General features: G+C 37.9%; 1 protein-coding gene across 1 annotated transcript in view; it reads right to left on the bottom strand.

Moving 5' to 3' along the window:
• Nucleotides 1–4,103: 4,103 nt before the first annotated feature.
• The window catches only part of LOC149567294 (uncharacterized), a 36,881-nt gene continuing 27,315 nt past the window's right edge, over nucleotides 4,104–13,669 (bottom strand). The window contains exon 4 of the mRNA XM_089820467.1: nucleotides 4,104–4,603. Within this exon, the coding sequence (XP_089676593.1) occupies nucleotides 4,467–4,603 (137 nt within the window). The 3' untranslated portion in view covers nucleotides 4,104–4,466. The remainder of the gene's footprint in view (nucleotides 4,604–13,669) is intronic.

Genomic DNA, 13,669 nt, shown 5'->3' with positions numbered 1-13,669 from the left:
ACAAGACTAAACTTCCATAAAAAGGGAAAATACACACACACACACAGATGATGTCAATGCTTCACCTAGATGATGTCAATGCTTCACCTACCTACCTATGGATTTAATTGCTCCAAAAACTGAAAAAATGGATTTGAATTTGGATTACAAGAGGCCTCCCGCTTAGGGTAATATATTGGAACTTTTAAAATGATGATTGGATTTATGCTTCCTAGGTACACTCTTCCTTTAAATTTCAGCTAACTAATTTTGTTTTCTAAAAATAGTAAATTATTCTGAATAATCTAATACACACACACACACACACACACACACACACACACGTGTGCATGTGCGTGTGCGTGTGCGTGTGCGTGTGCGTGTGCGTGTGCGTGTGTGTGTGTGTGTGTGTGTATTAGATTATTCAGAATAATTTACTATTTTTAGAAAACAAAATTAGTTAGCTGAAATTTAAAGGAAGAGTGTACCTAGGAAGCATAAATCCAATCATCATTTTAAAAGTTCCAATATATTACCCTAAGCGGGAGGCCTCTTGTAATCCAAATTCAAATCCATTTTTTCAGTTTTTGAAGCAATTAAATCCATAGGTAGGTAGGTGAAGCATTGACATCATCTAGGTTAAACATAGGCTATGTGACACCTTTCCCACTAAACTAACTCTATTAATTTGGCTCACTTTTTGTGTAGGCTAATAATGAGCTCACTTAACTTCTCAATGTTCTCTCTATTGAATAAGTTGTACCAAGAGTTGTCGGATATGTGCAAATTTGACCCTACTATCCTTATATGCATCACATTCAAAATGTAGTGTTGTTTGGTTTCACCTTCCCGGAATGGCAAAATGTGCAAATTCTCACTTCCCAATTTGGACTCTTCCACCATCCAATCTCACATCGAAGTTGATGAGAGTTGGTCTTGAGTTGTGTAATAAGAGTCTTAACTCTCCAAGATATGTTGGCCTCTATATATGCATTTTGGCATTGATCACACATGGGGTTAAACTCGCTGATGTAGTAAGTCTTTTTCCTACCAAGCCAATTTCCCCAATTTCTCTTATGAGATTTCTCCATAACAAATACTTTTATTTCTTTATTGTTGGTGGGACACAGGTTGGAATGGATATCCCATTTCCTCGTCCACTTGATGATTTGTTCGATCCAAGTCTTATTATGTTTACACAAAATATCGTTAAAGACCACTTTAGGCCATCTACTTGTGCTCATCTGTTCATTTTTTAAGATAGCTAATGAGGTGGGCCACAACAAGAGCCTCTACAAGTACAACTCCCACTTCACTAAGCATGATATCATATGAGATAATGCTTTTGATTTGAAACGTGCTTGTAATCCAACACTTTTGGAGTATCTTGATTGATTTCCATTGTAAGACTAAGTATTGTTGGCCTATATTTCAAAGTCATATAGAACAATCGGTAGCACAAAAAGCCTAAACAAAGTTTAATCGGTTTTCTAATCTCAAACCTCAACATTCAAAAGCATTCGATGGAATAAATGTTCTTGCAAACCACAAGCAAATTTGAGGACCAAAATAAGCTCTTATGCATACAAGAGCAGTCTTATTACAAACTCACTACCTAAAGCTAACCATTCTTGAAGTTTGTAGGTTGAGCTTTACCCTGTAGAGATAGACAAGCAGATCCCGTTGAATGCCATGAACTCCTACCCTAGCAATATTCTCATAGGATTCCACATGTAAAGGAGAGAAGTCACGAGCAAGGGTAGGAATCGACGAGAGCGAAATCAATGATCGCAACAGAAACACTTGTGACCACAGAAGGCAAAAATACAATTGCACAAATTGTGGCAACAGGGACAGAAGCCACAATCATAAAGGGCACCACAATCGGTGAGCCATTTCAAGTCCTGAGCAATAGAAATTCATCATCCGCTAGGGGGTGCAAACCAAAAGTGGCGGTCAGGAGCGCCGTTACTTTGTTTCTTCAAAATGTAAATTCAAAAATATGGTGACAATGGCAATTGCTATCTCAGGTTTCAGTTCATTGTCCATAATTTTTTTCCTTTGTCGTGCGTATTATGGAAAAACCTTGGTGCTTCTTTTTATGCTAGAAGATTTTGCAAGTTGTGCAATCCGCAATACAGTGTCCACTAGAATTATGTGTAATGCACCATTTGCCTATCTTCAATTGTTCCTTTTGATCCTCAAGCATCGCTATTCTTCTAGGAGTAACATAATTGTCCTCCTTTTTCTTGGTCCACATTCTACTTTGGCTCCAAATACGGAGTTGTCATTCAAGAGCTTATCTCGAAACCAAGTATTCATTGGTATATTTGTGCTCGACTTTTACAAGTTTTGGCCTGTACTTCAAACTTGTAACCTTTGCTTGAGATACACGGTGCATATTGGTCTTGATATGTGGTCTCATACCTAACCCATATTTCAAAACAAGATATGGTTCAACTATTCAATATCCAATTTGGAATTGAAAGTATGGCATAATCAATACACTCTTGAACAAGACGGTCTCAAACTTAACAAAGTTGTGAATAATTAATTCCAAATTTCCATAGCTCCCAACAAGGCAGTAGGTTTATATTAAGGCTTTGGCAAAACATTTAGTATCTATAGACGTGGGATTGCCCTCATGGTACTAGTAGTATGGAAGTTGTCATGCTTACTTTGAAGACCAGGAAACTCTCAAGAGGCCAAAGGTGGTCTTTTTCTTTTAATAAATGAGGTTAAACTACTTATCTGGATAGCATCTATTTCTACTTTTAAAATAAGAATATAAATATATAGTCGTACCTATTTTAGATTCTTGAGAATTAAACAACCTATTATTAACGGTAACAAGTCCAAAAAGGATTAAAGACATAGAAGTTGTATGAAGTGCCTAAAAACTCTTTTACCTATGTCTTTAAATCATCTTTATACTTGTAAAACATTCTCTGACATCTTTAAGAACTTTTTAAAAGTTGGATGCAGAATATGGGTTTTTCTACCTTCTGTTCAGATTGTAGAGGTAGGATGAAGAGTTGCATATTTTAGGGCCAAGATTCCTATAGTAAAACTTGAACACTACCAAGCACATGATAGCAAAGTTTTCTTATTATTGTGAGTCAATGTTTAATCCATCGATCCATGGCCGAAGTTGTGGAAAAGAAGTAGGCATATTAACAATTTTTAAAAACACAATCGATCACCTTCTTTCAATTTATATCCTTGTTTCTGTCATTATATGGAAACTTTGCAAAGCAATATTTGACACTATAAAAATGTGAAAAGTTTGAGACAAACTACAACCACATGCTTTTGGAATGATCTTGAAGCTTGTGGTAAACTAACATATATTGCAACACATTGTCATTGCATAACCAACAATCACCAAAGTGACAAAATCATCTTATTTTAATTTGTTGGAACTATTAAACCTAAGTGTACATAGAAAGTTAAAAACAATCACCAAAGTGACAAAATCATCTTATTTTAATTTGTTGGAACTATTAAACCTAAGTGTACATAGAAAGTTAAAAACATGCATCATGCAAAGGTGACAATATGCCACTGAAGAGAAGAATAACTAAGTGCTATAATCTCCACGCATCCAATGGGCCCATGTGGCGACATATTTAATTGCTATTTTTTGCAAGGCTTGTCCTACTTTCATGCTGCACTTATAATATTCCACATGTTCTCATCCCAATAATAGATCTTTTTAAGATATTCAAAATGTGGATTAAACAAGCATAGCTCAAACACACCAATTGAAGCCTGCTTAAGCTTTATAAATGTCCATGCCCTTGCTTGCTACGTGTTACAGTTTGGTATGTGTTATCTTTATGTTCGTTAATTTTGGGAGTTATTTTTTTACTTGCATACTTGGCATGCATATTTGGCGTAGCTCTGTGGTTGAGGAAAGTCTATTGAACACCACAAATATAAACCAGCTATGCAGGCTAAAATGCTAGCATGGGAAATCAAAGAGATTAAATATATGTTTGATGGAGATCATAACAGTCTTTAATGCTTCATAATCTGGAATCTTTGGAAATAGAAGGAATGCAAGCAAACAGCCAAGGCATACAAGCCCCAAAATCAGCGGGGAATGGAAATAGAGAAATAAATACTTGGACTATGAGAAATATCATAGCTAGAAATTAGATAAGAAAAAAGTGAATAGAATACAGAGTCGCTGCCCATGTAGGCAGGGACAATGATCAATAAAGAATATATATTCATTGAATTGCAATGGACATTTTCAACCCCTGAAAACATTGGGTGCCATTGATTTTACGATTCTTAATATAAGCATGTGATAACAATCAACAGTATAAGGATCACCCATACTGACTCTTTCTATGGAGCCAAAAAAGACATTGGTATACATATTACAAACCTCTCATCAAACTATGTACAGGTACTGCCCATCTTCAAGAACATGAAATGCCCACACTTAAAAAGTACATTTTTTCACAGCCAACATGGCATTAATTAACACCTATTGTTAGGCTTAGAATGAACAGGATCACGGACAGTTCTAGGCCAAATATTGTGTAGATAAATCCTCGATCGAGCACAAAACCATAAAGTGAAATTCCTGCATTTGAATGCTGCAGGTATAATACTGAGAAAAGAATGCTGGTGTTAGTAAGTCTTGAAAAAATAAATGTAAACTGAAAAGTGTCAACTTGGATGAATATATTGCAGATAAAACAAATCTTGAATCATATTAGAAGCTAAAAGGAAACAAAAATGAGACGTGCTCTCCAGACTGTTGAATAAGGCTAGGAGACTTTTCGCCATTACGAAGGAACTATAGTCTTACTATATTGATTCCCTTTGGCACCTTGCTTTGTTAAATATCTTCATCAGCAATACAATGATACATCGACACAAGAATATGGAAACTTGATTTGAAAAAACTAGACAGATTTAATAGACAAAGAATTAAGCAAAAGTAACCATCCAATATAGAAGTATCTTGCTAGTTGACATGTGGAAGTTGAAGAAAAAAGATTCCCGCATTTGTTACCTTGGTTATTAAATGTGCAAACCTTTTTCAAAACCCTATTTTCTGTTACAAGAGTTAATCTCTCTGCCAACCCTTTCATTGACTTGGCCAGCTTGAATTTCTTTCTTATTTTGTCAGTTTGAGTACGAAATTAAATTGTTTTCACGGAAGATATGATTGATATCGGTACGTTATCCTGCAGTCGGCCCTTCTCTATGGGATCTAAAGTGGAGACTAGGTTCAACAGTCAAGCCTCTCCCTGTGGTTTCTATGGTGAAGAATCTGTGGAATCTAGAGTAGACTAGATTCTACAGTGGAAGTTGCTTGAGAGGAATATACAGTGGAGACCATGTACAGGAAGGCTTTGGAGTCTAAATCCTCCCTCTCCATATTTAGTATGGGAGAAAATAACTTTTCAAGTAAGAAAAGTTGAAGATGCAGATGGACTTAGGTTGCATCAAGAGTTGATTATAGCCTTCGTGTAATTAGTAAATTACTAAAGTGTAATTTGACTAGTTGAATGAATAAAATTTGTGTTTTTTTTCACCTTCAATCGAACAGAAAAGGTTTCTTTTATGAAAAGCTTTTAATAAAATAGAGTCATCCTCAAAGTACAACATTTCATCTGATCTTTTTGACATCAATTTTCCTAACTACCTTAAAACAATCATATAGAGGATATAGATCTTTCAAACGATCAAGCATTTCAGTCCAATACTTCTGACAATGATTATCTCAAATACTTTATAACAATTTAAAGAAAGGTTTTCATGCTTTGCACTATCCATGTAATAATCTAATCCAGCTAAAGAGAAGTTATAACATGATAAGCAGGAGATAATTTCCACAGCAAGTCAAATTGTGATATTGCTATCAGGATTTAACTGTGTGATTTTGAGTCAAACTCATTGACCCATGTTTCATGAGTGCTTCACCCCATGAATGAATCACTACTCATGAAACATGGGTCAGTGAGTTTTGACTCAAAATCACACAGTTAAATCTTGACAGCAATATCACAAGTTATAACATGTTCTCAAACTATAGAACAATAAATATTTGTTACTGTTCCCCTCCGCGTTCATCAATGATATACCCAAATTCTTCATTTTTTACTTTTGTCAGTTCCATTCCATACTCATCATATTAGAACTTCAAATTACACAACCTTAACATATCCAATCAAAGCAGCTATTATAGTGATTCATCCAACTAGGATGCATTTAAGTGCTTTCCTGCACCTGAACAGAATAAATGATGAAATGACTGGTTGAAGCCCTAGACTAAACATTGTGAGCTGTTGAGATTCATCCTGCCACCATTTCTTAGGTTCAAACCACGGGCATGAGATTCAGGTTCACCTTGGACATGGCACACAATGATTTGGCCTCAGACTCAGATTCAGAGAAAAAAATTGGTGAAGTGAAAAACCCAAGAAACTCAGAGTTGTAGAGATTTAAAACTTGTTTCATGGACCCACTATTTGACCTTAAAGAAAATAATATCATCAACTAGAAGCTAACTTGATTACATGCACAAGTATATATTAATTGGATAAGCATGAACTCAAATTGTAGCTGAAGAAATAGTGCACTTAGATATATAAACATTGTCAAATACATTTAAAACTCATGGAATATAAAATTCATGACATCAAAAGTTCCATACAAACATCAAGACAATCAATAGAAGCCTATAGCTTAGAGGAGCTTGCATCCTTCCTATTAAGGTGTCAAAGGTGATTCCTAGATGATGTTGCAACCATAATATAGTTTTAACTATGAATATGCAGATATTTGCAACACTGGATATGTAGCCTGTTGATTACTGAATTCGACTAGGTCTGTAAATCCATAAGATCTTCTAAACCCTGAAATTTGCATTAGAACTCCTAAGACCTGCAACCCCTTTCAAACATCCTGCCGGAGTGAATTAACTTGAAGCCAAAGATGGGGAGTTGACTGTTATATTTCATGTGTATTTTGGGGCTATGTTGTAACCCAAAAAACCATTGAAATTCTGTAAGTTTTATTAAAAAAGTGCTGAGTTAGGTGAGTAGAAAAAATGTCTTGACCCTGGAAACTTGCCAGCCTTACCTCAACTCACAACTAAGAAAGCATTCACAGGTCTTGGTGAGTCTCATTTCTATGGTTCAAACACATGCTATTGCATAAGACACTAATACAAAAATTTGTGATCGTACAAGAATAACTTGAATATTGAATTCTGCAGGATTTCCAGTGAATTATTTAGAATATCCCTCGCACTTGATATGTTATTGGGTCCTCTGTTCAAACCCTTGACTCTCGTAACAGTTTGAAAAGAGTCTGGGTTTGAAAGTGGTTCATTATGGGTACGAGAAAGGTTCAATCCATAGCTCATGGACAGACATCGCAAGAATTTGGCCCTCAAAATACTTCTGCCGGCAAATGCAAAAAAACTTCTTTTTTGTTTAAATTACTTTTTTGCCAAAAGGGAAATTCGCCCCCTCAATCCTAATTTGACCATTGGAAATAACAAGTGTACCATCCTAGAATTGCATCGCTATGTAACTCCTGATTTAGCTTGGCCCCACTTTAGCATGTGTTGACTCCTGCATTAATTTCTAGTACTCCAACCCTGATAGGCATATTTCCTGTGGCAGCCTATTCAGCATTTCTTTGCTGTGTTGTTTGACTATTAGCATAGTGGTGTATTTTGAACATAATTACTGTTGCATATATGTATACATTTATTTAACTATGTTTTTGTAAGGGCAAACTCAACCCCCGAATTTTTTTGACTGAACCTGTGAACCAAACTTGAAGCCAAGCCCAAATTGGAACCATCACCTGAACCGGCAAGTTAGCCTTGCAGAGGAAAGGCACCTGACTCAATATCAAGAGGATATTAGATGCCGAACAAAAAATTTCTGCCACACTTCTATGGGCTAACAAATGGCTTACAGTAGCAGAACGGTTGCAGCTTATAATTTCTGTATTATAGGCAATGCCTCATTATGTGATCTCAATCTTTTAAATGCTCCATTCAGTAAATTATTACTTACATTTTCTGCAAAAGGCTCTCCTGTACAGTAGCTTTAATGCAAAGGAAATATATTTCTTGCATTGGTTAACATCAGTTCAACAGTCTGGGAAAGGGGTCCTAATTAACATAAACCAATCACCTGCATCTACATCAGCTTTAAGACTTATCATAATCCTAGAAATTGAAATACGTCATGGAAGAAAAGGTTCCATAACACCACAGCAAAGAGAGTGCATCGTTTTTCTCTCTGTACAGATGAAAATCCACCTAGAGCCATATTAAATAGAAAATTTGCCTTACTAATCATGACCATTTTACAGGCATATTGCACGTTATAGAAATCCCAGTTTTGAGATGTTTCTTGGCAATGATTATGTCCCTTGGACCTCCATATAAAGTCACAAGTGGCAGCCTATTCAGCATTTTTTATGTTTTCAACATTTCAAGAATATATTAGTACATTTATGCCCAAACTTACACAAGACCATCTTACCAATTCTATTGCCATCACCATAGTTTTCATTGACTGATGGTAGACATACAAATAAGAGATTCCATTTCTTATATTAAAGTTGCAGTGCTACTAAATGTACTATAGCATTCAGACATTTTATGCCGAAGGTAGAGAAGTAACAGTGTCTCCACAGTTAAAGAAATCCATAGTCGCCAAGAGAAGGGTACTTGGAGATGCCAAAGACTAGCATTGGAATTAGTATGGCCAATTTTCAAAAATAGGAGATGTGGGTATTTGGAGACACCCTTTTATAACATAATTTAATAATTTCCAGAAAATATCGTAACAGAGAACTTTGAAAACGAGAACAGTAAATAGTAAACACAATTTCTCTTGGACAATTACAATGAGAGGAAAACAGTCATACAACTGTTTATGCCCCTCTCAAAAAGCCTACACTTCAGTATATCCAATTGCTATAACTTTGCACAGATATTTGTAAACATCCAAAATATCAGCATGAGACATTATGCAGGCTTATTTTATTTATTTGCCTTCCTTTCTTGCCTTTAATGTGTTTTTCCCTAAGTCTTATGGTGGGAGACGTTATTTTCTGGTCAGAAGACTTTGGAGAAGGGAGACCGTGGGAAAAAGAACCTTGTGCATTGAGATGTTTCCAGGGACATCTCCAGTACTGGAGATGCATCTCCATCTCCAAAGTTTGTCTCAAGAGATGGGGGATCAAATAGCCTAAGTCAGTAAGAAAAGCTTCTTCATGGATTTCTTCAACATGGCCAAAGACAAAGGTCCTATTGTCTGCAGCAAGAGTTTAGCACTGAATTATAATATACGATATGCCATATTCTCATGAAAAGGTAGAGTTGGACCATCTCCATCTATTTTTGTTGCATTTCTTCAGAGTACCATGGATCTATTTCTCCCCTACTATTTTTCAACGCTTGATGCTTTCCACCTTGCATTATGTCTTGCACATTAAAGAGAATCTGGATATCAAAAACAAAACCAAGCAGGAACCTTTCAAAAATAGGGTTGAATAAAAAAACCTATCAAACATTAAAAGGCAATTTGGACAGTGATTTGATAGGTCTTTTTGTTCCTAAAACAAAACCTTGCCAACAAAAAATAGGAAAAACACGTAAAACCCAAATAAACCAACTTTTGTCAATTTTGCCTTCAAAAATTTGAACCTCAGCTGCATGATATCCAACCTATAAAACTGACGCAGTGCAAGGCAAGAGAATCCCCAAAGGAGATGTCCTAGCCCCCAGCTATACAACCATACAACAGAAAGGTAATAACAAGAAGCAACAATGCTAGGACAAGGAGCAATAATGCAAGATCTGATACCAAATCATAATAATATATTCATAAAATATAACTCATTACATGCAATGTGCCGGGCTGTAAGGCCTTCCCGGTTACGGTCAAATACAAAGCAAGTAATAGTTCTGCAAGATCTCTCAAGATCCAATCCCAAACCCTGGCTACTAGCCCTTCTCAAAATTCGCTCTTCCAAGCTCCTCTACTTCTCCTAACTGAATGATCATCCTAAAGACTTCCCACAACCCCTACTTATACCAATCTAAGCCACAGGTCGGCCCAGAACACAAATTAAATACAAATACATAAATTAAATGCCAAAGTCAGCCTCCTACAACAATTAAATTCCCAAAATCAATGTCTTAGTAAAATTGCAATATCTCCTAGCTCCGGATGAATTAGAACTCGAGCTTCGAACCGTAGTTAGAAATCTAGGCCCTCTTCCATCCCTCAAATTTTCATCCTCTAACTCGTTGTAGAAAATTAGATACACGACCTACAACAAGCACCAAATTCCTAAGCAAAGTCAAGCTCCCCCAGACCATGCCAAGTAACCAAAGACCATGCCGAGTGACCAAAGACCATGCCGAGTCCCAAGACCATGCCGAGCAACCATAGACCATGCCAAGAAACCAAGGACCATGCCGAGCAACCAATGTATGCCGAGCACCAGTCCAAGCACCTTTCAAAGAAACTATCGAGCTTCCTCTCATGAAATCCAAAGTAGCCACTGAGCAAACCCAAGATGCTCCTGCATCAGACTCCCCAGGTAAATAGAAAAGTGTGTCCCACACTTTGATGCCCAAAGAAAGATCAACCAACTTCATCTTCACCAAAGGCTTCCACTTCAACAAGGATAAGAAGACCAATCTGCACATCATCCACATCTGCATCATTCTGTCAAAGACAAGAATCTCTACCACCCAATCAACATACTCACTCCAATGAATAAATTGATCATAATGCTCCAACATCAAATCCTCATCCACAACAGCAACTAGTGAATCCATACTAGCAGCAACAAACTCCATATCAGCCACAAAATCCACATGTAGATCTCCATCAACACATGCCAAACTCACAACCCCAACAATCTCATTGCTCACAACAAGATGCCCTACAATACATAACTCACCACCAACAGCAATCGGATCATCCACGACCAAGTGCTCTGCAATTTCCATGTCAGACCCAACCGACTGATCATGAAAACCAATGTCCATCCCAACATCAACAAGGTTAGGAATATCCTCAGTAACAACCTCCAGCTGCTCTGCAAGTTTTGTATCAGACTCCACAAACTAATCAACAAAACCAAACTCAACCTCACTATGCCATTCCTTCCTTACCTCATCCCTAACTCAATCAGCCAAGCTAGCTTCAAATCGAGTAGACATCTTAGACAACCGATCATCCAAGCTAGCTTCAAACCGAGCAAACATCTTAGAAAAATTCCTCTCCACTACATCATGGAGATTCACAATCATATTAGGGTCCAATCCTCTCGGAGCCATCTCCAAGATCTTCATAAACCCTCTGCAACAAATCCTTCCCATGCTCCTTGTGACAACCAAATTGTTTGCAAGTCAAATTGCAACCTGCCGCCTTATACAAACAATCAGGAACCACATCACAAGTCCAGGTCCACAAATCTGCAATCCACAAATTCTCTATGATCATGCCTCAACAAGATTATTCATCCATCTTTGCATCCATCGATCCATTTGTAAGCCCTCTGCAATTGCAAGCTAGAACCACAATCTGCCACCTCACAACCAAGAGATCTAGGACTCCAGAAAGAAAATCCACCACCAAATCAAGATCAACTCAGATCTACTTCTCCAACCCAAGACCTGGTGCAAACTGCCTCAACTTCAGCGATCTGTCCACACACTCAGGAACAACCTTCGCTCTGATACCACCTGACGTAGTGCCAGGCAGGAGAATCCCCAAAGGAGATGTTCTAGCCCCCAGCTATACAACCATGCAGCAGAAAGGTAATAACAAGAAGCAACAATGCCAGGACAAGGAGCAATAATTCAAGATCTGATACCAAATCATAATAATATATTCATAAAATATAACTGATTACATGCAATGTGTCGGGCTGTAAGGCCTTCTCGGTTACGGCCAAATACAAAGCAAGTAATAGTTTTGCAAGATCTCTCAAGATCCAATCCCAAACCTTGGCTACTAGCCCTTCTCAAAATTCGCTCTTCCAAGCTCCTCTACTTCTCCTGGCTGAATGATCATCCTAAAGACTTCCCACAACCCCTAATTATACCAATCTAAGCCACAGGTCGGCCCAGAACACAAATTAAATACAAATACATAAATTAAATGCCAAAGTCGGCCTCCTACAACAATTAAATTCCCAAAATCGATGTCTTAGTAAAATTGCAATATCTCCTAGCTCCAGATGAATTAGAACTCGAGCTTCGAACCGTAGTTAGAAATCTAGGCCCTCTTCCATCCCTCAAATTTTCATCCTCTAACTCGTTGTAGAAAATTAGATACACGACCTACAACAGGCACCAAATTCCTAAGCAAAGTCGAGCTCCCCCAAACCATGCCGAGTGACCAAAGACCATGCCGAGTCCCAAGACCATGCCGAGCAACCATAGACAATGCCGAGAAACCAAGGACCATGCCGAGCTCCCAGACCATGCCGAGCAACCAATGTATGCCGAGCACCAGTCCAAGCACCTTTCAAAGAAACTATCGAGCTTCCTCTCATGAAATCCAAAGTAGCCACTGAGCAAACCCAAGATGCTCCTACATCAGACTCCCCAGGTAAATAGAAAAGTGTGTCCCACACTTTGATGCCCAAAGAAAGATCAACCAACTTCATCTTCACCAAAGGCTTCCACTTCAACAGGGATAAGAAGACCAATCTGCACATCATCCACATCTACATCATTCTGTCAAAGACAAGAATCTCAACCACCCAATCAACATACTCACTCCAATGAATAAATTGATCATAATGCTCCAACATCAAATCCTCATCCACAACAGCAACTAGTGAATCCGTACTAGCAGCAACAAACTCCATATCAGCCACAAAATCCACATGTAGATCTCCATCAAAACATGCCAAACTCACAACCCCAACAATCTCATTGCTCACAACAAGATGCCCTACAATAGCAATAGGATCATCCACGACCAACTGCTCTGCAATTTCCATGTCAGACCCAACAGACTGATCATGAAAACCAATGTCCATCACAACATCAACAAGGTTAGGAATATCCTCAGTAACAACCTCCAGCTGATCTGCAAGTTTTGTATCAGACTCCACAAACTGATCAACAAAACCAAACTCAACCTCGCTATGCCATTCCTTCCTTACCTCATCCCTAACTCGATCAGCCAAGCTAGCTTCAAATCGAGTAGACATCTCAGACAACCGATCATCCAAGCTAGCTTCAAACCGAGCAAACATCTTAGAAAAATTCCTCTCCACTACATCATGGAGATTCACAATCATATTAGGGTCCAATCCTCTCGGAGCCATCTCCAAGATCTTCATAAACCCTCTGCAACAAATCTTTCCCATGCTCCTTGTGACAACCAAATTGTTTGCAAGTCAGATCGCAACCTGCCGCCTTACACAAACAATTAGGAACCACATCACAAGTCTAGGACCATGGATCTGCAATCCACAAATTCTCTATGATCATTCCTCAACAAGATTATTCATCCATCTTTGCATCCATCGATCCATTTGTAAGCCCTCTGCAATTGCAAGCTAGAACCACAATCTGCCACCTCACAACCAAGAGATCTAGGACTCCAGAAAGAAAATCCACCACCAAATCAAGATCAACTCAGATCTACTTCTCCAACCCAAG

Source organism: Cupressus sempervirens, chromosome 3 (assembly GCF_028749045.1).
Source record: "Cupressus sempervirens isolate cs-2001-9-10 chromosome 3, ASM2874904v1, whole genome shotgun sequence".
Lineage (NCBI taxonomy): Eukaryota > Viridiplantae > Streptophyta > Pinopsida > Cupressales > Cupressaceae > Cupressus > Cupressus sempervirens.
Note: the sequence above shows the minus strand (reverse complement) of the source record. Positions and strands in the feature narration are given on the sequence as shown.